Source organism: Dreissena polymorpha, chromosome 11 (assembly GCF_020536995.1).
Source record: "Dreissena polymorpha isolate Duluth1 chromosome 11, UMN_Dpol_1.0, whole genome shotgun sequence".
Classification (NCBI taxonomy): domain Eukaryota; kingdom Metazoa; phylum Mollusca; class Bivalvia; order Myida; family Dreissenidae; genus Dreissena; species Dreissena polymorpha.
This window is the reverse complement of record NC_068365.1, coordinates 5,032,870-5,058,692: the sequence shown is the minus strand read 5'-3', so window position 1 is coordinate 5,058,692 and position 25,823 is coordinate 5,032,870. Positions and strand designations below refer to the sequence as shown.

The 25,823-nt window shown below is 35.2% G+C and overlaps 1 protein-coding gene and 1 long non-coding RNA gene across 5 annotated transcripts in view; both read left to right on the top strand.

Moving 5' to 3' along the window:
• LOC127850449 (ATP-binding cassette sub-family A member 2-like) overlaps positions 1-2,305 on the top strand; it is a 101,642-nt gene extending 99,337 nt beyond the window's left edge. For all 4 annotated transcript variants that reach the window (XM_052383481.1, XM_052383479.1, XM_052383482.1 and 1 more), the window contains exon 48: positions 160-2,305. In XM_052383481.1, coding sequence (XP_052239441.1) covers positions 160-198 — 39 coding nt within the window. In that variant the 3' untranslated portion in view covers positions 199-2,305. The remainder of the gene's footprint in view (positions 1-159) is intronic.
• Positions 2,306-4,762: 2,457 nt separating this feature from the next.
• On the top strand, positions 4,763-9,693 carry LOC127850459 (uncharacterized). The gene is made up of 2 exons (XR_008035308.1): positions 4,763-4,889; positions 5,191-9,693. It is a non-coding gene; the product is annotated as an uncharacterized LOC127850459 (long non-coding RNA).
• Positions 9,694-25,823: the final 16,130 nt, after the last annotated feature.

Genomic DNA, 25,823 nt, shown 5'->3' with positions numbered 1-25,823 from the left:
TACACATACAATTGTTGTGATTGAGATAAAAGCTTTTAATGACAATACACTTCGTGTTGAAGTGCTGGCAAAAATGTTATATTATCAATTTTATACAGCACTTTGTTTGACCACAGTGGTTGTTCACTTCATTTGATAACGTTCTCATTGCCATTTCAGACACGGTTAACATTACTGAACATGGAACCTGTCACCTGAACGGACCACACCAGTTTGCTGTTGTCTTGGCAATACCTGCATGGTAACCCTTAGCAACAAGGTCATCTATATTAAGCTGCATAGCAGCAACAATCTGATACCTCTTGCTAACAACATATTTCATGCGCAGTATTGCTGACCATCGGAACAAAATTAAAGAACATTTTGAAGATGGTACATTTATATGAAGAATTATTGTCAGGGTGTAATGTTCTCATTTTTTTTATTGTTAGAATGTTTAGCTCATCTGACCACAATATGCTCATCATAAACTTTTGTGATTACTTTTTTCCGTCATCATCGTGTGTTGTAAACATTTATCTTGTGAACTTTCAATTTATGAAGATTGGTCAGAACATTTGTCCCAATAATATCTGAGAATGAATAGAACCTGGATCACGTTGGGTAAAAAACAAGGTCACTGGGTAAAATAAAGAAAAAAGGTTGTGAACACTAGAAGTCATATTTATATAACTCCCTTCAATCATTTCTTGTAATGATACCTAGGCTGACTTAGAAAAATGTTCTTGTCTGTTGGCCACAAGGGGATGGGCTATTTTCCTAAGCACTTTGTGAATACTTCAGAAGTCACATGAAACTTGCTCATAAGACTAATTTGCAATTAATGATATCTCTGTCAGGTCGGTCTGTTAAAAACATGGTTTCCCTATAAAGGTAAAATAGATCCCAGTGGATACTCAAGACGACACATGTTTTTCCAATCCTCTTGAAATTTACCAATAACCTTTATTCTAATGATTTTTGGGCAGAGTTTGGGAATGGTTGCCAGCTTTTGAAAAACACGGCTGCCTTTTGGTGGGATAGTTTCTCTTATGTGGCTTTAGTGAAACCTTGTGAACACTCTAGATGTCAAATTGTGTGTCCATTCTTCACGAAATTTGTTCAGAACATTTGTTCTTATGATATCGTGTGTAAGCTTGAAAAGGTTTTCCATCTTTGTAAATATATGGCTGCAAGTGGTGGGCTGAGTGTTCTTTATATGGCTGTAGTGAAACTTTGCAAACACTTAGGAATTAACATGTTTTTCCCATAAGAGCATAACGCTTAATCAATACAATTGTATTTATTACATCTCAGTCTAGTTAAAAATGGGTTGGAATACAAATAAAGGTTAGAAGCCATATGTATTATAAACCATATCGGCTGAGAACATTTTAGTTCCTTCGGTTCTCAGGTGAGTTACGTAGGACTTAAGGCCATTTTTTTAGCTCACCTGAGCACAATGTGCTCATGGTGAGCTTTTGTGATCGCCTTTTGTCCGTCGTCCTTCGTCTGTCGTGCGTTGTCAATAATTTGACTTGTGAACACTCTAGAGGCCACATTTATTGTCGGATCTTCATGAAACTTGGTCAGAACATTTGTCCCATTGATTCCTCGACTGAGTTCGAAACTGGGTCATACTGGATCAAAAACTAGGTCACTAGGTCAAAAAAAAAGTAAAACCTTGTGAACACTGTAAATCACATTTGATGCCCAATCTTCATGTAACTTTGTCAAAATGTTTGTCTAAATGATATGTTGATTGAGTTCAAAAATGGTTCCGGTCCATTGAAAAACATGGCTGCCAGGGGGCGGCGCAGTATTCCTTATATGGCTATTTATGAACCTTGTGAACACTCTAGAAGTCACAATTTTTACCCAATCATCATGAAACTTGGTCAAAACATTGGTTTCATTGATATCTCAGATGAGTTTGAAAATGGTCCAGATCGGCGTAAAAACATGGCCACCAGGGGGCGAGGCAGTTTTCTCTATATGTATATAGTGAAAACATGTGAACACTCTATCAGTCACAATTTTGGTCCAATCTTCATGAACTATGGTCAGAACATGTGTTTTCTGGATATGACGGTTGAGTTCGAAAATGGTTTGGATGGGTAAAAAAAAACATGGCCGCCAGGGGGTGGGGCAGTTTTCTCTATATGTATATAGTGAAAACATGTGAACACTCTATCAGTCACAATTTTGGTCCAATCTTCATGAACTATGGTCAGAACATGTGTTTTCTGGATATGACGGTTGAGTTCGAAAATGGTTTGGATGGGTAAAAAAAAACATGGCCGCCAGGGGGTGGGGCAGTTTTCTCTATATGTATATAGTGAAAACATGTGAACAGTCTAGTTTTGATAAGCCATAATGTTAAAGAAAGATAACCTGAACATACTTTGTAATAGTTAACTAATAGTTAACTTCCTTGTATAAACCTGGGACTTCTTTCATAAAATGTGGTGTACATAAAGACAGTAGTTTGCATGCAATTTAATAAACCTATGTCATAAAATAACTGTACGTGTACTAATGCACTGTAGAGCCTTATCTATGATCTTTAATGATAAGCCAAGTTAACCTACTGTGTTTTGGTGTATTTAGCAGACTACTGTGCTATGAAACTGTTTCCATGGCAACCTTGTTATTTGGCATTTTTTAAATTAGAAAGGCTCTTGATTGAAATAACTTGTAAATTCTTCTTATTTTTTACATTTGAGTCACTGGAGTTTTCCACTCTCCATAAATTGTGTTCTTTAGATTAAGTTAGACTTATTTTATAAACTAAATTTTTTATGCAACTTCTAGACTAACAGTAACTAATATTTATGTCAGTTTTTGACAGATTGTAAACTTCTTTTTACATTCATTAAGGTATTTGCTGTATTTGTTCATTTTTAACAATGCATAGATTCTTTAGACTAAAGTTAGTTATTTTTCGTTAAAGCTGCTTTGGTTTTCACTTATAGATTAATTCTTTGAGTGTATTCAGGCATATCTGACTGGACGCCTTTAGTTTATTGAATTACAACCAGCATGTGTGTTAGAAATAATCGTTCTTTAATTAGACTCGATAAATATTTCCGTATTACAGAAGTGCTCACAAAGTTACATAACTCGTAACCGTCCCATGACCGGTTCACTTGTGTAAGCGAACGAGACCGCACTACCACAGTTGTTTATAGTAAAACATGGCCCATGAAAACAACACTGAAGAATGAGAAAATAGGAAGAGGTAACATTTGCTGGAAATTGAAATGCTGACAATGGCAATACATATAAGGCTGTTATTCAAGTCAGATTTTGAAATCTCTGCTAATAGTTAGATTTTAAGTGATTATTTTTGTTTTAAACAAAAAAAATTAACAAAATTTAAATTGATTCAATATTAAATTGCTTTAAAATGTACTAAAACTAAAGGTTATTGAACATTACTTGTTCTTTTACAAGCTTTATTACTTAATACACATTTTCAGGTAAAAAAAACAACACAAAATCACAATTTTAAAACTACCATCATAACTTACAATCATTGAAATATAAGAAAAATATAGGTTTTGTAAATTATGTCTGATAATAAATGAAATGCATCCTTTTGAAATAGAAAACCCATTTCAGCCTCAGACTTTCAACTCAATTGGCGCGCTCGGTCATTCAGTCAACTGCGGGGCATTTTTCCTTATATGGCTATAGTAAAACCTTGTTAATACTCCAAAGGCCACATTTATTTTCCGATCTTCATGAAACTTGGTCAGACGATTTGTCCAAATAATATCTTGTTATCTCAGGTGAGCGTCTATGGGCCTTTCAGGCCCTCTTGTTCTCTTATTATATTGTTATGATGTTGTTTACGCAAAGTAGTGAGTCATGTAAAGCTATTTTATTATTGAAGTATCTTCTTTTGGATGTTGTTCTGTGCAAAAATGCTGGCCAACCAAATATCTGATCTCATTTCCAGAATGTGTACAAGTTGTTACCCCAGGTTATTGTTTGAAGGATGAAATTCTACGTCTGTTGCTCTGCCATTTACAGTAAACATTGCAATCACAAAAGTCTGTTCTTTGACTTCAAACATATACTTTTAGTACTTTCTTTGCACTTTGTTCATATTCAATTACGCAGTAGAAAACCTGATATGAAATCACTTTGAGTGCAGCATACATACTTTTTATGACCTCACTTTATAAGAGTAGATTGGCATACAGATTCTCCCTTATCCATTCATCCATTTCACTTTTTGTGTCGCACTGAAACAAACAATATTGGTGCTAGAGGGATGAAACTTTGCGAACATATCAACCAGTCTGTGAACTTGCGCACCTCTATATTTAATATTTTCTACATAACTGGAGTTAAGGCCTACTTTTTGTAGCGAAAAATACATTTTTTAACTTAATTGTTTGTACATAAATAACTATTGCTGCTTCTTTGCTGGAACTTAACAAACATATGAGCCAGAATATGTGCACACCTTGATATTGTGGTTCACAGGGTTTTCACTCCTACTGAAGGATTGATCCCCTATATGAAAATAATTTTGTTTACTTGTTTTCCGCATAACTCAAAACGTATTTCTGCTAGAGGGCTGATATTTCACTTACATTTTGTAAACTTGCACACCTCTATATGTTTGTTTGCAGAATTCTATATAAACAGAGTTGTGGCCGCTTTTTTGCACTTTTTAGCCGGATTTTTTTCGAAAAAATCTCGGCTTATAGATTGATGTTGTCGGGCGGGCGGGCGGGCGGGCGGGCGGGCGGGGTGGCGGCGTGCTCGAAAATGTTAAAGTTCTTATTTCATGGTATAACTTTCGTATGCTTGGACCTAGAGTCTTCAAACTTGACATGAAGGTTGGCCAGGATTAACAGATGACCACTGGTCATTTCAAGGTCATTCATTTGAAGGTCAAGGTCACTGTGACCTTCAATATAAAAAATGTTAAAGTTGTTATAACTTTGGTATGCTTGGACCTAGAGTCTTGAAACTTGACATGAAGGTTGGCCATAACTAGTTAGTAACCACTGGTCATTTCAAGGTCATTCATTTGAAGGTCAAGGTCACTGTGACCTTGAATGTAAAAATGTTAAAGTTCTTATTTCATGGTATAACTTTGGTATGCTTGGACCTAGAGTCTTCAAACTTGACATGAAGGTTGGCCAGGATTAACAGATGACCACTGGTCATTTCAAGGTCATTCATTTGAAGGTGAAGGTCACTGTGACCTTCAATATAAAAATGTTAAAGTTGTTATAACTTTGGTATGCTTGGACCTAGAGTCTTGAAACTTGACATGAAGGTTGGCCAGAACTAGTAAGTAACCACTGGACATTTCAAGGTCATTCATTTGAAGGTCAAGGTCACTGTGACCTTGAATGTAAAAATGTTAAAGTTGTTATAACTTTGGTATGCTTGGACCTAGAGTCTTGAAACTTGACATGAAGGTTGGCCAGAACTAGTAAGTAACCACTGGACATTTCAAGGTCATTCATTTGAAGGTCAAGGTCACTGTGACCTTGAATGTAAAAATGTTAAAGTTCTTATTTCATGTTATAACTTTGGTATGCTTGTACCTAGAGTCTTCAAACTTGAAATAAAGATTGGCCAGTACTAGAAGATGACCACTGGTCATTTCAATGTCATTCATTTGAAGGTCAAGGTCACTGTGACCTTAAATGTTAAAATGTTAAAATTGTTATAACTTTGGTATGCTTGGACATAGAGTCTTCAAACTTGACATGAAGGTTTGCAAGCACACTTAGATGACCACTGGTCATTTCAAGGTCATTCATTCTAAGGTCAAGGTCACTGTGACCTTGAATGTAAAAATGTTAAAGTTCTTATAACTTTGGTAGGTAAAAATATTAAAGTTCTTATTCCATGTTATAACTTTGGTATGCTTGTACCTAGAGTCTTCAAACTTGACATAAAGGTTGGCCAGTACTAGAAGATCACCACTGCTCATTTCAATGTCATTCATTTGAAGGTCAAGGTCACTGTGACCTTCAATGTTAAAATGTTAAAATTGTTATAAAAGTTTATTTTCTTACATTTGATAATGAAATTGATGGAAACTTCAAACAATATGTTACTAATTTGCTAATAAAAAAATTGAGATCAAACTTTCCTAATTGTCAATTCAAGTTCATATTTGTGACCTTAAATGTTATTGTTGTTCATGTATATGCATGCATTCAAAACATAACACAAGGTTTGCTCATGCCTTGAAAAGTACTTACATTTCATTTTGACCTTTGAACAATATTTCAGTAATTTAAGTATTGCATTGACAAAAACACGAAAGGTACTTTCCTGTCATTTAAATCAAAAATCCGGCTTCAATGCGGTCATCTCCGACCGCGGAACTCTTGTTTGTTATTTGTGACGCCCTTAACTTAAAACAGTAATGTAATGTTATACAGTTCTGAAACTGTACAAACACATTAACCAGCAGGTAAATATATTTTTGACTCAACAGGAGTTATTGCCCCATTTTTAAGATAACATTTCCATTGTTTATGTTCTTGGGAATTTGCTTACCTTGATATGTATGCTCACTTTTTATGTCCCCCACTATAGTAGTGGGGGACATATTGTTTTTGCCCTGTCTGTTGGTTGGTCTGTTGGTCTGTTGGTTGGTCTGTTTGCGCCAACTTTAACATTTTGCAATAACTTTTGCTATATTGAATATAGCAACTTGATATTTGGCATGCATGTGTATCTCATGGAGCTGCACATTTTGAGTGGTGAAAGGTCAAGGTTAAGGTCATCCTTCAAGGTCAGAGGTCAAATATATGTGGCCCAAATCACTTATTTTATAAATACTTTTGCAATATTGAAGATAGCAACTTGATATTTGGCGTGCATGTGCATCTCATGGAGCTGCACATTTTAAGTGGCGAAAGGTCAATGTCAAGGTCATCCTTCAAGGTCAGAGGTCAAATATATGTGGCCCAAATCGCTTATTTTATGAATAATTTTGCAATATTGAAGATAGCAACTTGATATTTGGCATGCATGTGTATTTCATGGAGCTGCACATTTTGAGTGGTGAAAGGTCAAGGTTATCCTTCACAAGGTCAAGGTCATCCTTTAAGGTCAAACGTCATATAGGGGGACATTGTGTTTCACAAACGCATCTTGTTTCTTTAATAATTTGATGTTTCAGACAAATATGGGGGCATCAATGTCCTACAGACATATTTATAGCTGAATAGAACAAGTGATACATACACAGTCAATACATTTTACATTGCTTGTTTTGCTCAAATACTAAATTTGCATAATTGTCTCTGATATAGGTAAATTATTATTGCATGTTTTATACATTTTGCATTTAATTAAAATCATTGATATATTTGTTAATGGCATTTTGTACAATAGTTGTAATGGTATTTATTCAAGCTACAACCTTCTTTTGCGATGTAGATCACTATAGATCTACATGTATGAAGCTTTATTTATTCAAGCTTTCATACGTACTCCCATGACAATGGTATTAAACAAGGTCATGCACCCATTTGTTGTAATGAAAACTCTTGATTTATTGTGTATTTAATTTGTGTAGGTTTTTGATGTGCATCATAATGGTTTGATTAAGGGTTGCTACTGCAATGGAAAGGTTGATGGATATTATATTTTGAATAGTCCAATTTGTCACTTCAGCTTTTTTGAATTGATAAGGGCACGGACTCTAGATAAGATAAATATGCTCCGTGATTAGGGGAATGAAGTGCTCACTAAATCCTGAACATTTGGTGATCATCTTCTGTACATTTAGCGTCATTGAGGTTTGTGGTTTAGGTTTTATAATCAGTTTATTATGTTTATTATGTTGCTTTGTTGATTTGTTTTCGATAATTCCAATGGATACCTGTTGTGTAGAATACTAGCATGTAAACTATCCCATGGAGAGAGAAAGATGAAGTTTGCACTACAGTAATATTATTATCTTTGGGTCAACATCAAGTGAATAGTGTTTATACCGGTAAAACATTTTGGACTTAATTACAGAGCGATTTCGGTGCTATGTTTTATATATGAATACAAAACCTGAAGCATTTTCAGTTTTTATATATTTTGTTGAAAATTTGTGATTGTAAAAAGGCTGTTTAATTCATTATAAATAAAAACAAATTTTGAAAGAACATTATCTTGAATGATAACACGATGAATTAAATGTAACAATTCCACCAATCTGTTCGTGTTCATAACACATCAGTACATTTGCTACATGATACCATGACATGGATACTTTGTGTGTTTTTTTATATTAAATGTCATGAATGATACAAAAGCCTTCATCTGTCTGTGGTATTATTAAGGAGTAATGTTGCAATTATATACCCGATCATTCAAAGAGGAGCTTTATATTATTCATTTCTTTTAAATGTTTTAATTATTTCATTTCACAGCCAATTTGTTTACTCTTCATTTCACTCGGCGCTATAAATGGACACTTTCTAATGTTATTCAATTGCAACATACAAATATAAGCAGGTTACAAGGATGCAAGTAAATGTTGCATTTGTTAATACCGATGCTAACATAAACAATATTTAAAATGCATTATGTGTGATATTTATTTTGTTGGGATGTAAAAAGTTACTTAAACTTAAATTAACTTATTGAATGTGACATTAAATAAAAAAAACTTTATTATATCCTTATATGAGTGCTGTAATGTAATTACATTTTTGTAATAATATGCTTTTGTTGATGATGTTAATTAGTTACAATTTTGATACGACTTAAGCATTAATAATGCAAAAAAGAATGATACTCTTGAAACAATTGATGTGTTTAACTTTTTAATTTGTCAAATAATTAGTCTTTTAAGATGGCAAACAAACCATCTAATAAGACGACCCAGACTTGCACCTTTTTATAATTTCAATATAGATAAACATATCTATTACGTCTACAACATACTTTATAGCCCTCTGATTCCAAATAAACTTTTCGCAAGATTAACAAACCAAGTGTGCACATCATTAAACTATATCCTTGTCTGTAGCATCAAAGGTACTTATTTGTTGGTGTATTACCCTGTTTAGTGGTGACGCGCTATTGATTCCCGTCATCAGCATTTAATTTTGTTTTATGTGGGAGACAGCTTAATTTATAGTATTATTATTCATTCAATTAAAAAGGCACCAACAAGGTTTTGGTTAGCCTTCTCTAGAAAATGTAATCGGTTAATCGATTGTTCAGTAGTTTAACCAGTTAGCCTGTTGCATCCTTGTTATTTGCATGTTACATTGATGACTATTGTGCTTTCTACCATAAGCAGGGTGTTTTTATGATTGGTGAATTATTTGTGTTTTCTCTCTTATGTATTAGTCTGCACTTATAATTTATTTATTCTTTTACTTATTCGCATACATTATTGGTTTGGTTCTCATATATATGTCGTTTATGTCACATACAATCAATAAAATGTTACATTTTAAACTATGGTTAATTTTGATTTTGTCAACTGCATTGAATCTTGCCACTTTTATAATGTTCTATGATATATCTAAACTCTGATTCATTGTTATGTTAAAGGCTGATGAATGCAACTGTGTTTTTCCCACAAAAAGTATGGATTCTTAAAGCACTTAGAAATTCCCCATGACTTGCTTAAGATAGTGAGTTGCTATCAATGATTATTTTTATCATCTGTGAATTGTGTAGTATTTAAAAAAAAAATAAAGCTTACATTTTTCACTATGGAGTTATGTATTTCTTTTATTTATGAAATAATACAATTCAAATAAGTTAATAATTTATTTATAAAAAACATTGCTCTACAGAAGACTGTGCAGTTATAAATCTGTTTTAACCATACAAAATATTACATTAAAGTGTGCACATGAAAAGCACACCTTTCTAAACAAGCTGACCCTTAAGGGCTCCCCTCACGTTACGGACAACAATTGTGGAAGAAGAGATCTGGTGATCTAGTTGTTGACCCACTTGATTCAGATTCAAACATGTACTTTGTTTTATGAAGATAAATATTCTGGCGAATTTGGATCAAAATGAGGCATACATGTGGCCTATATAATGTTAAGAAGGTTTTCCTTTGATTGAACTGGTTATCTAGTTTTGGACACACGTGGGCCATATATACACTCTGCCTACCATACATGCCAGATTTCCGATCTTGGCGGGACAGTCCTGCTTTTGGGGTGTTTGTTCCGGTGTCCCGATGTAACACTATTTGTCCCGACATTCGAACAAAACGATATACGCTCTTTAAGTTCACAATAAAATTCCCTATTCAAGCTCCGTCTGGCTTTAATTACCATCGCTAATCCCTTTATTGCCCCCTATTAATAAACCATATCTACTAGTCGAGTGATTCAGTGTTGTTTTTGACACATTATCAGTGATATATTGGCACATTATTGATTTTATCGGGCATTCACACCAGCGTATTTTAATGATAAGGGTCGTTGCTAGGGATAGATGCATCGTAGTGCATTAAGCAGATTACTTTTGTATTTCATGGCCCAAAGCAAGTCCAAAGACACTTTTATTACGCGGTATTCAGTGTGTTATATGTCAAACAAATCGAGCGCTTGTTTACTTCCGGAAAATGGAGAACGTCTGTGTTCATGCAATTCTAAACACATTTATCATCAATATTTGCCAGAAATTATGAGGTTTTGTTAATAATTAGCTGATTACTGACTACAGTAAAGGTGGCATGATTGATCATTTTAGGTGTCCTGCTTTTTGGTCAAATGTCCCGACATTTTTAATGGACTGTCCCGATTTGGACCCGAAAATTTCTGGCATGTTCCTACATAGTGTAAAGATAAGCATTATGACCGCGATTCATCAAGCTTGGGTCATAAATGTGGATGCCAAAGAGTCGCAACAAGTTATTTCTAAGATATGACCTAGTGACCTAGTCTCTAGCCACACTCGACCCAGATTGAAAGCATAGATATTGTCAAAATAAAGATTCTGACCAAGTTTTATCAAGATTTAGCCATAAATGTGACATCTAAAGTGGTAACAAGGTTTTTTTAAGAATCCATCTGGTTATCTATTTTTCGCACCTGACCCAGATTGAAGCTTGTCCTAGATAAATATCTTTACCAAGTTTTAGCAAGACTGTTCAGTGATAACAGTTCGTTTTAAAGATTTGACCTGGTGACCTAGTTAATCACACTTGACTCAAATTATAACTCTGCCTAGATTGTGAGAAAATAAACATTTTGAATAAGTTTTAGTAAAACTGAGACATAAATATGGCCTCAATAGTGATAATTTTTTTTTCAAGGACCTGGTTACCTAGATGTATGACGGATCTGATCCAGATTTATATTCAGTCCAAATATTTTCAACATAAACATTCTTCATACAGTTTCATTAAATATGAGTGGTAACAATATTTGACCACGTTACCTTGTTTTAAACGCATATGACCGAGATACGAACCTGTGCTATATACACTAGATGAACATTCTTGCCTAAGTTTCATCACGATTGAGTCTAAATCCTGGCCTTTAGAGCAGTAACTAGGTTTTTCAAAGATTTGACTTGGATATCTAGTTTTTGGGTGCAACGCCACACGGCAAGACGCCGGCCATAGGATGATCACAATAGTTCACCTTGAGCACCTCGTGATCAGGTAAACTTACAATTGATGGGACACTGTGCGAGCACCTCGTGATCAGGTAAACTTACAATTGATGGGACACTGTGCGAGCATCTCGTGATCAGGTAAACTTACAATTGATGGGACTCTGTGCGAGCACCTCGTGATCAGGTAAACTTACAATTGATGGGTCACTGTGTGAGCACCTCGTGATCAGGTAAACTTACAATTGATGGGACTCTGTGCGAGCACCTCGTGATCAGGTAAACTTACAATTGATGGGACACTGTGTGAGCACCTCGTGATCAGGTAAACTTACAATTGATGGGACACTGTGCGAGCACCTCGTGATCAGGTAAACTTACAATTGATGGGACACTGTGCGAGCACCTTGTGATCAGGTAAACTTACAATTCCTGGGACACTGTGCGAGCACCTTGTGATCAGGTAAACTTACAATTGATGGGACACTGTGCGAGCACCTTGTGATCAGGTAAACTTACAATTGATGGGACACTGTGCGAGCACCTCGTGATCAGGTAAACTTACAATTGAAGGGTCACTGTGCGAGCACCTTGTGATCAGGTAAACTTACAATTGATGGGACACTGTGCGAGCACCTCATGATCAGGTAAACTTACAATTGATGGGACACTGTGCGAGCCCTTGTGATCAGGTAAACTTACAATTGATGGAACACTGTGCGAGCACCTTGTGATCAGGTAAACTTACAATTGATGGAACACTGTGCGAGCACCTTGTGATCAGGTAAACTTACAATTGATGGGTCACTGTGCGAGCACCTCGTGATCAGGTTAACTTACAATTGATGGAACACTTTGCGAGCACCTGGTGATCAGGTAAACTTACAATTGATGGAACACTGTGCGAGCACCTCGTGATCAGGTAAACTTACAATTGATGGGTCACTGTGCGAGCACCTTGTGATCAGGTAAACCTACAATTGATGGGTCACTGTGCGAGCACCTTGTGATTAGGTAAACTTACAATTGATGGGACACTGTGCTTATGAATAAGTATACCTGCTCTGGTCAATAACAAACAACCAGTATTTGCTGCGTATGAAAGCACATTTAAGACATCTTAATCAAACAGACTCAACACATCTTCAAGTATAGCAGTCTTGCTGAAAAACGGCGCATAGTCATATTTGTCCAGACGAGACTAATTCTTGAAGCTTCATGCCGAAGTCTTGTGATTTAAACAGCATTTTCACTTCCTTTAGTTAGTTGGGTATAAATAACATGAATAATACTTGAACTAATCAAGGACGATTTGTTGCTCATTACATGACAAGCCGCAAACAGGCAACTGTTAATTGAAGGTAAAAATTCAGACATGAAACATAAATGAATAGCAATAACTTTGTGAATACTGAAAAAAAAACAGTTATGGGTACAATAACACAATGCGCAAAGGGCAATAACTCCAAATCTACTGAAAATAGAGGTTTGGTTCCTCTATTCTGCATTTACTCTTCAAGTCTTATCAATGTGCACACTTTTATGTTGAAACTTTCAACACTACGGTAGTTATGATCTGCAAAAGTAAATGTGTTTAAAGGCAATACATCTGTAGATCATGAACAGAGAGTTATAGTCATTTTACTGCACTATCGATGTATCATTAGTAAGCCCCCCTTCAAAGAAGAGGGGGTATATTGCTTTGCTCATGTCGGTCGGTCTGTGGGTCGGTCGAACGGTCCGTCCACCAGGTGGTTGTCAGACGATAACTCAAGAACGCTTGGGCCTAGGATCATGAAACTTCATAGGTACATTGATCATGACTCGCAGATGACCCATATTGATTTTGAGGTCACTAGGTCAAAGGTCAAGGTCACGGTGACCAGAAATAGTAAAATGGTTTTTGAATTATAACTCAAGAACGCATACGCCTAGGATCATGAAACTTCATGGGTAGATTGATCATGACTTGCAGATGACCCCTATTGATTTTGAGGTCACTAGGTCAAAGGTCAAGGTCACGGTGACCGGAAATAGTTAAATGGTTTCCGGATGATAACTCAAGAACGCATACGCATAGGATCATGATACTTCATGGGTAGATTAATCATGACTCGCAAATGACCCCTATTGATTTTGAGGTCACTAGGTCAAAGGTCAAGGTCATGGTGGCCCGAAATAGTAAAATGGTTTTCGGATGATAACTCAAGAACACATACGCCTAGGATCATGAAACTTCATAGGTAGATTGATCATGACTTGCAGATGACCCCTATTGATTTTGAGGTCACAAGGTCAAAGGTCAAGGTCACGGTGACCCGAAATAGTAAAATGATTTTCGGATGATAACTCAAGAACGCTTTTGCCTAGGATCATGACACTTCATAGGTAAATTGATCGTGACCCGCAGATGACCCCTATTGATTTTCAGGTCACTAGGTCAAAGGTCAAGGTCACAGTGACAAAAATCGTATTCACACAATGGCTGCCACTACAACGGACAGCCCATATGGGGGGCATGCATGTTTTACAAACAGCCCTTGTATGAAATTCCATTTGAATTATTTTAATACTTCCTGAATTATGCTCTGCACAAGTAGACAAACAGGACTGGACACAAATTAAGTGAAGGGCAAAAACTCAAACAAATACATGTACTGACAAGAGAGTTGTGCACATCATATAATTATACACCCACAAACGAAGTTAAGGGGGGTATATAGGAGTGAGCTTGTCTGTCGGTCTGTCGGTCGGTCCGTATTAAGTGTCCGCTCTCTATTTCAAGTTGTTTTCATCCGATCTTCACCAAACTTGGTCAGAAGTTGTATCTACATGATGTCTAGGCCAAGTTCGAACATGGGCCTTGTCGGGTCAAAAACTAGGTCACGGGGTCACTTAGTGCGTTTTGAACATTCAGCATGTTGTCCGCTCTCTAATTCAAGTAGTTTTCATCCGATCTTCACAAAACTTGGTCAGAAGTTGTATCTAGATGATATTAAGGCCAAGTTCGAACATGGGCCTTGCCGTGTCAAAAACTAGGTCACGGGGTTACTAAGTGAGTTTTAAACATTCAGCATGTTGTCCGCTCTCTAATTCAAGTAGTTTTCATCCGATCTTCACCAAACTTGGTCAGAAGTTGTATCTAGATGATCTTAAGGCCAAGTTTGAACATGGGCCTTGCCGGGTCAAAAACTGATCACGGGGTCACTTAGTACGTTTTACACATTGAGCATGGTGTCCGCTCTCTATTTCAAGTAGTTCAAATCCGATCTTCACCACACTTGGTCAGAAGTTCTAACTAGATGATGTGTAGGTCAAGTTCGAACATGGGCCATGCCGGATCAAAAACTAGGTCACGGGGTCACTTAGTGTGTTTTAAACCTCACCATGTTGTCCGCTCTCTAATTCAAGTAGTTTTTAATCAATCTTCACCAAAATTGGTCAGAAGTTGTATCTTGATAATGTCTAGGGCAAGTTTGAAAATGGGTCATGCCGGGTCAAAAAACTAGGTCACGGGGTCACTTAGGGTGTTTTAAACATCACAAAGTTGTCCGCTCTCTAATTCAAGTAGTTTTCATCCAATCTTCACCAAACTTGGTTAGAAGTTGTATCTAGATGGTGTCTAGTTCAAGTTTGAATATGGGTCATGCCGGGTCAAAAACTAGGTCACGGGGTATCTTAGTGCATTTTAAACCTCACCATGTCCGCTCTCTAAGTCATGCAGTTTTCATCCAATCCTCACCAAACTTGGTCACAAGTTTTGTCTAAATGATCTCTAGGACAAGTTTGAACATGGGCTATTCCGGGCCTAAAACTAGGTCACGGGGTCACTTAGTGCGTTTTTTAACATTCAGCATGGTGTCCGCTCTCTAATTCAAGTATTTTACATCCGATCCTAAGGCCAAGTTAGAACATGGGCCTTTCTGGGTCAAAAACTAGGTCAAGAGGTCACTTGGTGCGTTTTAAAAATTGAGCATGGTGTCCGCTGTTTTTTGTGAAGACGACATGCAAAATGTTATGTGTCAATGCGGCACGTGGGGGTATTCGTCACGTCTGTGACAAAGCTCTAGTTTTCATTATTAAACTACAAAGTCAGAGGGGGTAATGACGTGATAGTCAAGATGGCGACGCTTTATAGCTCGACTTTACTCCCCGCACATTTTCTTAGTGAGGCCTCATTAGGTCATCCCGCTAAGAAATTTCGCAGCGAGTGAAGTCGAGATATAGAGCGAATATTACTATGAAATAAACGCCAGTTACTTTCTTGCTAATATGGCTGGAAAGTGAGCGGGATTTAAAAAAAAATACAAGTAATATAGGGTATAAAAAATACCTGCCTCGGCCAAAGACCTATAGATAACATAGGTCTTTGCCTCGGCATAGACGTCGCCATCTTGATAATCACGTGGTTACACCCTCTGAAAGTATTTTGAGACTAAATAATGCAGAAAATATGTTCCTCACATGAATTAAAACTTCACGGTTAATCCTTTATTGGTACTGTGCGATTAGTATTTTCAATAAACCGTATGTTGGTACTATCTATCTTCAATAGTACCTCAATACCAATTAAACACATACACTATCTCAGAATGATCGAAATGGGTCACATGAGGTCAAAAACTAAATCACCAGGTCAAATTAAAGTTATAGCATGCTAACAATATTGAAGTTACATTTATAGTCCATTCGTCATGAAACTTGGTCAGAAAATGTGCTATAATGATACCGCAGCTGTATACGAAACTGGCTTCGTTCCGTTTAAAAACGTCCGGTGGCAGTGTAGGTTTCCTTATATGGTTATAGTAACAAATGGTTGACTCTATTGAAGTAGCATTTATGGTCCAATCTTCATGATTTAGTTCTTATGATAGCTGGGCTGAGTTCGAACATGGTTCTGATTCGTTGAAAAATATGGCCACCGTTCCCCCGTGAGGGCAGTTTTCCTTATATGGCTATAGTAAAACGTTGTTAACACTCTAGAAATCACATGTATAGTCCGATCTTTGTGAAACGTGGTCAAACCATTTTTTTTATGATAGCTCGTCTAAGTTCGAAATTTTTTGAAAAACAATGCCACCATGTTGATGAGGATGATGGTTCACAATTATGACGACGACGATGATGATGATGATGATGATGATAGTGGTGATGGATTCATAAAAATGACCAACAGCTTCTAATTATATTGCATTACTCAAATATATTATTTCCATTACTATATATTATTTTATTTTTTTAGAAAGTCGCATAGTTTTAAACCCAGAAAACAGCACGTGTAATTTTAATCTGATTTGTAATTTCATTTTCATATCCTCTCCTCTGTCAAATGTACTTATTATTACTCTATCAATTGTGCTTGCTTTGTTGTGGCTCAATAGTATTTATTGATGCGTTCTGAAATGTCAATGTGGTGATTGTGTAAAAGGCTTATAGCTTAAACTCACTAGAAATTGGCCCCAAACTAGACACACAGCAAAGGCCTTTGATTTCAGACCGACACCATTGATATATATCGATAACTGTTTCAGCCAGTTTATTGAAAAATGCACATGCAGTCATACAGTAGAGTTTATGTGATTATCACAAATTTGTGTGTTTAACAATTTTTATTGTTGTTTCAATTCAAAATATCATTGCAATGGTAATTCTGAAAATGGTTTCGGTTGCTAAAACAAGTCCCCCAGGAGAGAGGGCAGTTTTTCTTCATATGGCTATAGTGAAACATTGTGACTCTTTTTGTCGCTTTTGTAGTTCAAACTTAATGAAACTTGTTGAAATTATATGTTCATAAATTAAATGTTTATGTTTCATAAAGGACTTTCATGCTATTGATCTCCACCTTCTCAGATTCTCAGAATAGTAAAGTTATTTCGTTCCTCAGGTGAGCGCCTTAGGGCCCATGGTCCTCTTGTTCGACAATGTTATCGTCATAACACAGCATAGTGTACTGTATTGTGCCACAATAAACATACCGTATTCGTTCTAATAGACGCACCGTGTCGCGTTCATTTTGCTGAGGGTGCGCGAAAATGAGAGATTAAACTTAAACCAACATTAACAACAAAACTTATACATGTTTTTACATTTTTATTAGTTTCTACTACACAAGTAATATAGCTATTTACATACCAAGTGAAACAAATAATGTATTGTTTAACTCTGTTATTGTACATTTCATTTTTTATCTTTAAATAAAAACAACTATAAAAGCTGCTGGAAGTGTTTACATTTCTTAAATGGGTGTAATGTAGTTGTGACCGTTCGGAAACAACATGGCTGTACCCCATGTTTTTTGTAAGGTTTGTTCCAAAAATAACATAAAACAATTGTTAACAAAATGTAAAAATGCATCAGCATTTGAAGGTGCAATTTTATCTAAATTTTGTTGCGACTAGCCTCCGGCGGCATTTTAAATAACGCCTAGAAAAGTCGTGCAATTCTGTTTAGCATGGTACCCAGCTAATAAGATGTTGCCTGGCCTAAAGCAATGTCAGACTTCATTACGTACAGTAATGTATTTTGACAAAAATGATTCTATCCACGAGACATTTTTTTGAAGCAAAGAAATGTTAGATATTTATTAAAACGTTTATGTGCACTCAACAAAATGAGTATGCTTTACTAAGGAACATTTTGTTTTCATTTTGGCAACATACACTGGCAGTATCAAAATAGATACCTTTTTAAGTTTGGAACGAAAATTGATAATGAGATACCATCTATTATGCTAAGGGGTTTACACTAAGGATGCAGATATGAACCAATTAAATCTTTAAATATATTCTTATTTATTTTATAATAAAGTAATCTATTTATATTATATATTTCAATCCTAATTGATAAAAATAACTTGTATGTCATGATAATTATCTTTCATATCAATGACTTCAAAAACGTTCAATTAAAAGTATTAATGCAAGTGATTGTATTGTGATCAAACTATCCTGCTTAATGGAGTATAAAACAAGGCCAGCATTTGATTCCATACTGTGACCCTGTTACTCTTAAACACGTTCATATTTTCATAATGTTGTATAATTATATATAAACAACTTCAAGATACAATTCTGTAGCATTAAAAGGATAGAAAGCATAATTACTTTTAATCAGAAATAACTGCTATCATAAATATGTTTTGCAAAGTGGTAAGCTATTGACTTGTACGATGTTATTAAGCTAAAGAAGACACACACATATATAAATAACAAAATGACTGTTAAAAACAACAATTGCATCCTTAAGTAAACAATTGATTCTGTAATAAAAAGAAATTTATATAATATTTGTAACAAATATTGCAAATTAATGCCAATATCAAATGCACGTAAAAATACATAAGATTAGATAATAGTACCAAGATAGATCTTAGATCTTGCTCTTCGATATTTGCACATGATGTTCAAAACAAAATGAAGATGCATTTGCTTAGTGCAAACAAATGCGTCTGCTATTATAAACTTATGCTCTACATGTGACTCGAACAATAGTCAATAATACAATGTATTAGCGGTCGAATCCAAAATTGAAAGGACATGAACACACCAGGGTCAGAAATATTGTTATTTAGCTTATTTCCTTGCGCACGCGTGCATTGTCTCAGGGACAACCTTTTATATTCAACAATGAAAACTTAAATGAGCATTCGAATATATATTTAAATAAAATACTTTTAAAGCGTCCTTGATGACAGACATTTTTAAAGACGAAATTCGAATATTAATACAGCCATCATGCACGTGTAACTTAAGTATTCTGAGTTCACTATTACATTAATAATCTTTCGAAAATATCTGGTATATCATTTACAGAACTACCCTCTAAGAGGATTCGTTGTTCCAATTCTCTCAATATATCTTTTAGGCGACTCTTCATCGCATTTACGATGATAAACGAGTAATCTACCTCCCCATTCTCATCACTTATGTTCACGCATTCCATTAAAAGCATTTCCAGCTCAATCCTTCTCTTGCTGAACCACATCATTGGCTCTGGCGACGCGACAATAGCCTTCCGTATCCTCTTCAATCTAAGTATTACCCTTGAACCATCCTCAAGCATGTCAGTGATATATGCTACCCATTTATGCCGGAGCGCATCATCCTAACCACAGGCTGCCATTAAATTCCTCTCTGGAATCATGTAAAAGCAAAGATGTTTTTTCTCAATAACAGTCCTTAAGTTTGTAAGTCCGTCATGCAGCCAGTAAAGTAAGCTATGTGCATGAAACTTTGTCTGCATGTTGTTTTCAGCTTGCCATAATATGATGTTTTTCAACACGTACGATGTTATTTATTTATTAGTTGGCTTCAGTACATCTTTGAGGATCATTTTAGGCATAACATAAGCTTTTGCTTGTGTGTCGTTAAGGTTGTTTACAAGTTCTGCCTCACCAGTGTTAAAGCAGATCCTCCATTCCATGTGCTTGCATGCACTTCCCTTAAATCCTACAGGGGTTAAATAGGCTCCTAATGATACGACCATCTGAACTATGGCTGGTGACGGCCAATGACGGGGTCTGGCAGCCCATTTCTGTAAGATGCTGGGACAGTGACAGCTTAGTGCGTTTACATTGTCATAGTGAAGTAGACCGCGAATTGACTGCGGTATGGACGGTCCCGCCCTTTCATGATACACCGTTGATGAATCATTAGATAACAGTGCAGAAAACGAATCTACAATAAACTACTACATAATATTAAGTCTCCATGTTCATTATCACACAGAGCATAATGAATTAAAGGATAAAATGTATGTCATTCTCTCTCTTGTAACAGTCTGCAGTGTCCTGCATGAACGCGTGTATCCATCCTGTACTCCTCTATGTCGCCTTGTATGTGGTGAATATCGATACCAGCTTCCACACAGAGGACATAGTTAAACGAAAATAAAAAGTCAAAGTCGCTTTCGAAATAGTAGGTCAGTCCCTCTCCCTTGCTGCCAGTTGTGATTCTAGTGACATTACTTGGTGTTGCATTCAGTCCCTCTCCCTTGCTGCCAGTTGTGATTCTAGTGACATGACTTGGTGTTGCATTCAGCAGTTTATCACTCTCTCTGTACTTCTCCACCCGCCAACGTCTGATTTCCTTGCCGTATCCCAGCCGGGTCATTATAGTAGAGATCTCCACGGAAACACTTTCGACATGATTCTGAAAACAAAATAACACAATTTCTGAGTCAATTTAAGATGCGTAATTTTATGCTTAATTTATAATTGGATTTTTATACCTCTTGAAATACGGTTTAACTGTGCGTTTAACTATCCAATAATACCATAAATATAACAGGTACAAATAAATGCATACATGATTCTGTTTTAATTATTTGTAGATCATTTTGTTTATTTTATGAAATGTTTGAACATTTAGTATCATAAGTAATTTAAATACACGCACATACCCATTTTATACAATGAATGTTATATTTTTGTGGTAATTGAAGTGTAAAGTTATATATTTATCTCAAAGACGAGTCATAATGCCTTTTTTATTATTACAAGTAATCACTATTCTTTCATCATAATGACAGCAAATGATATACTTTTCATTACAATTAAGAAAGCGTGTATGAACTTTGTTGAAAGGTGGGTTTAGTACAGACACAACTACTTCTTGTTTAAGAGCTAAAAAACAGACTGTGATTTACTCATCCTCGATGTTTTAGTTTTATATGAAATAAAATATATGTTATCCAATGATTATGGATTCACTTTAGAAACTATTCATCGTGCAAAATTGTGTTAATTGTTTGATGGCATTTTGTACTCTTGGTTTTCCATGATTGTTGTATTATTAATTAATAATTAAGACACTGAATTCACTTATTGGCCAAATAATGATTAATGGACATTTCTAGGAGATATTCCTGGGATGGGAAAAGAATAAAGTATTAAGGTCTACAGCGGAGACTGATACGTACTAAACTCAACTCAACTCAACTCAAACAATTTTATTGAAGTAAATACAGACCACCGGCCCAAAAATACACAATATACACAAATTTTATACAATCACATAGATGCCTTGTAACTATTTCTATCCATATTTAATTATATATTTTAAGATAAATAAATAAATACATACAAATTGATGTTGTTTCACATGTAGATATACATATAAATACAAAGTTATGAATTGATGTTGTTTAACAGATGGTATACAAAACTTGCGACTTTATGGATTATTTCATCACTATTTGATCCCATTAATGAATAAAAATCAGATATTGAACATCCCCCATGGTACCAATTAAAAAGATATTGGGTACGGATGTCTCTGTGTTTAAAACAATAGAAAAATGCATGAAATTCACAATCAATAACACGTATATTATTGTTATCCAGACAAAAATAACATAGTCTATCATCAAATGGGATATTTGATTGTCTACCAATCTCAATATTTAATTTGTGATTAGAACGTCTAAATTTAGAAAATGCAATTTTATGTTTATATGGTATGTTTTCTAAGGTAAGATATCTTTCAGTATTTAGCATTGTTTTGTAATACATGTTATGGTGACAGCGAGAAGAATTATTTTTATCACTTTGCCAGTTTTGAGTATAACAATCAATAATGCGTTGGCGAAAGTGTCTTATAAATTAACATCACCAATTTCTTGGCTTATCCATACATTTCCATATCCATAACGAAATAGCATTGTTTTGACTTCTGAAGCCCAACATTTTCTTCCGGAGTCATCAAGCCCTTTTAACATTATATAACATTGTTTAGGGTATCTATGATTAGGCATAGTTAGTAACGTACACCAATATTTTATAAAATTGACAAAGTAGGTAACACATAATGGGAGACGTCCGCATTCACCATGAACAAGACATTTTTAGTAGGTTTTTTAACATGCAAAATTCGTTTACAAAATTTGTTATGTACAACTTCAATTGAGTCGATATACTCGTAACACCATATTTGTGATCCATAACATAGAATTGGTTTGATCATACTATCAAACAATATAAATAATTCTTTAGTCGGGAAATTCCCAAATGATTTTGTATAGTTGTAAATAGAAAAAATTGCTTTTTGTGCTTGTGCACTTAGTTTTTCATGTGTAGCGCTCCAAGATAATTTTGGTGTAAACATTAACCCCATGTATTTATAAATAGATGTAGTATTTATTCGCGTGTCCCGGAAACTCCAATGTTCGTAATGTCTTAAAGGTCCACCGTTCCTAAATACAATTATTTCTGTTTTTTGTATATTAATTTCCATTCCAGTTAAAGCACAAAATTCGTCTATAACGTTTAATTGCTGTTGTAATTTAATTGCTGTTTCGGCACAGCTAGCAACATCATCGGCGAACATTAAACATATAATGTCGTGGATTTCATTAGTAATGAATATTCCATTTCCACATTTCTCTCGTAACATCGTAGATAATTCATCGATAAATAATGTAAAAATCGTTGGACTGGTTTTATCACCTTGCCTGTTTCCAATATTGCATTAAAAAAATTATGTTATGCTTACATGTGACAACAAAGAGTGTCCGTCGGGTTGGATTTGCGTATTTTGAATTTTAACGCATGAATACAGCGATGTATACATATTAAGTAAAACATTTAAAAATTTTCCATGTATGCCTTTTCTTTGTAGGGACTGGAAGAGTACATGATGATTGATTTTATCGAAGGCTTTGCGGAAGTCAATGTATATACAATAAAATCTACCTTTTTTTTGACAGATATTTTTGAGCTATAGCTTGTAGACAGAATATATTATCGATAGCTGAGTAACCAGTTCGAAAACCTGACTGTGATTCATCAATTTTATTGTTGGTTTCTGCCCATTCGTACAATCGTTTATTAATGACACCCGTGAAGATTTTATACATTGTATTTGTAAGTGATATTCCACGATAGTTTTCTGGCATATTTGTTGGTCCTGATTTATGAATAGGACAGATAATACTTTTCCCCAATGATTTCGGGATTCGTTATTATCATATAGTAAATCAGAGAAATAATTTCGCCAATCATTTGGACTTATACTTATGTCAGTGCATATTTTTTGTTTTGCTTGTTTAATTTTTGTCCACAAATAATTTGGGTTATTGCGGTTATTAATAAGATCCCTTCTGTTTTCTGTTTGGAATTCCCGCATTTTGTTATTGCAGTAATTGTTAAGTGTGTTTCTGCGATTTTTGTATTCCCTTAGATCAATTAATGAGTTGGAAAGCCGAATTTTCCGTAAATACCTATATTTCTGCATTTTAAGAAAGTTACAATTTTCGTCCCACCATTTCGGTTGTTCGTCTTTCTTCCTCGGAGACTGTGACATGACTTCGCCAGCTTCGTGATAAAATGACGTAATTTTATCAATAGCTCCATTTATGTTTTCATCTATAATGTTAATCAATTCTTGGCTGTTTTCATCAAAAAAATCTTTTAAGCGATCTAGAAAGACATGTTCAAATTTACTCCTCCATTTATACTTTTTAAAATACGATAGTTATTACTGACATTATTTATGTCATCAATATACGTCATATACATATCACATGTAATCGGAAAATGATCGGATTCGCCACGGTTAAGCACTTGAAAATCGTTAATATGATCGAACAATTCAGATGATGCAATCATATAATCAACCACACTAGCTCCATCGTTTGAGATACATGTAAATTGACCATCTTTATCTCCTGGAAATCGTCCGTTTAAAATATGAGTATCAAAAACACAGCAAATATTTACTAGAGATCTGCCAAAATTGTTTATACGAAATTTATCTTTGTTTGCTCGTGGTATGTCGAATAAACTACCTTCGTCATCGACTTCTCCAAAAATGTAATCTAAGTTGTCATATTGTATATAATCTATAAAATCTCTCGTTCTTGCATTAAAATCACCTGCTAAAAATATCGATGCATTTGGGTATAGGAGTTTTAACTCTTCTAAATTAGAGAATACAATCGATATACCATTCTTATCATTTTGTGAGTCATATATAGGGGCCCTTCTGGTGAAACGTTTGCAAAATACATGATAATATCATTTGATTTAAATAAAGATGAACATTTGAGATATAATACAATACAGTCAGAAAATGAGTTCATAATACGGGTCACAATATTAAGTTTCATTAAATGGCTTCTGACAAAAACACACACCCCGCCACTATTTCGAATACTATTTAAAGTTAAATTTCTTACATGATCGAAACAAATATACGAGTCCAAAATTGTATTAAATTCCCCGATACGTTTACCCCATGTTTCACTTAAATGAACTATATTAAATGACCTTAAAAAAGATTTAAATTCTGCATTATCTGCATGTTTACTCAAACCAGCAATATTCCAACTAACAAAACTAAACTTAAACTGATTTTCATTGCTATTTACAACATGTGCATGACCTCGGCCGTTTTCCTAGTCCATGACAGAATCGTCAGAAAATATGTCATCTTCGTCTTGGTCCGTGTTGTGAGCGATTGGTCGGTTTCTGTTCGGTGTTACGCGTCGTGCTTCTACGTCAACAATCACGCGGTCGGTATCCAATCCCTGCTCTGAGTTAATGTTGTTGTCGGGTTCGTCATATGGAAGATCTCGTGGAAATTCACGTGGCCGAAACCCTGATCTCCGTTTACCGACAGTTATAATTGATTGTGTTGAGTCGCTGTATTTGTATACCGTGTCATTGATTATCAATTTGTCGTAACGAATGACTGCGTAGTTACCCTTCGACCGTTCGTTCTCCAAGGTGTTTTCTTTGTTGACGGATTATTTCACTGTAATCCTGTTGAACAGAGAATGCACGATTTTTCTGAAGTAGAGTATTTGCCCGGTTTACGATTTGTTCACAGTCTTTGTATTTCGTATTTCAAGAATTTTACTAGTATTGTACATTTGTTTGGGTCACGTGACTTCATTCGATGAGCTCTTTCGATTTCAAAAACGTCTGCTTGTTCCCAACAATTAAGCGTCTTTTAAAAACGATCGTATCTATAATATTTTTAAAATTTGTGGATAAGTATAGATTCCTTCAAATTATATAACTCCAGCTAACTTCAGTCCGTTAAAGTATTTAAATTCAGTTCACTCTTTTTTTTTTCAAATTAAACATATTTTATTACAAAAATGAACATCCAATACAAGTTTTATTACGCATCGAGATAAAGTGTCTGCCGAGTTTGTTTTCGTACATTTCGGAGGATCGTGTGAGGTTGCTGTTTCTGGCAACGATTCCCGTCTCTGACTTGCAAGAGAGTAATGCTTATACAGGCTGCTGTGTCTGGGAA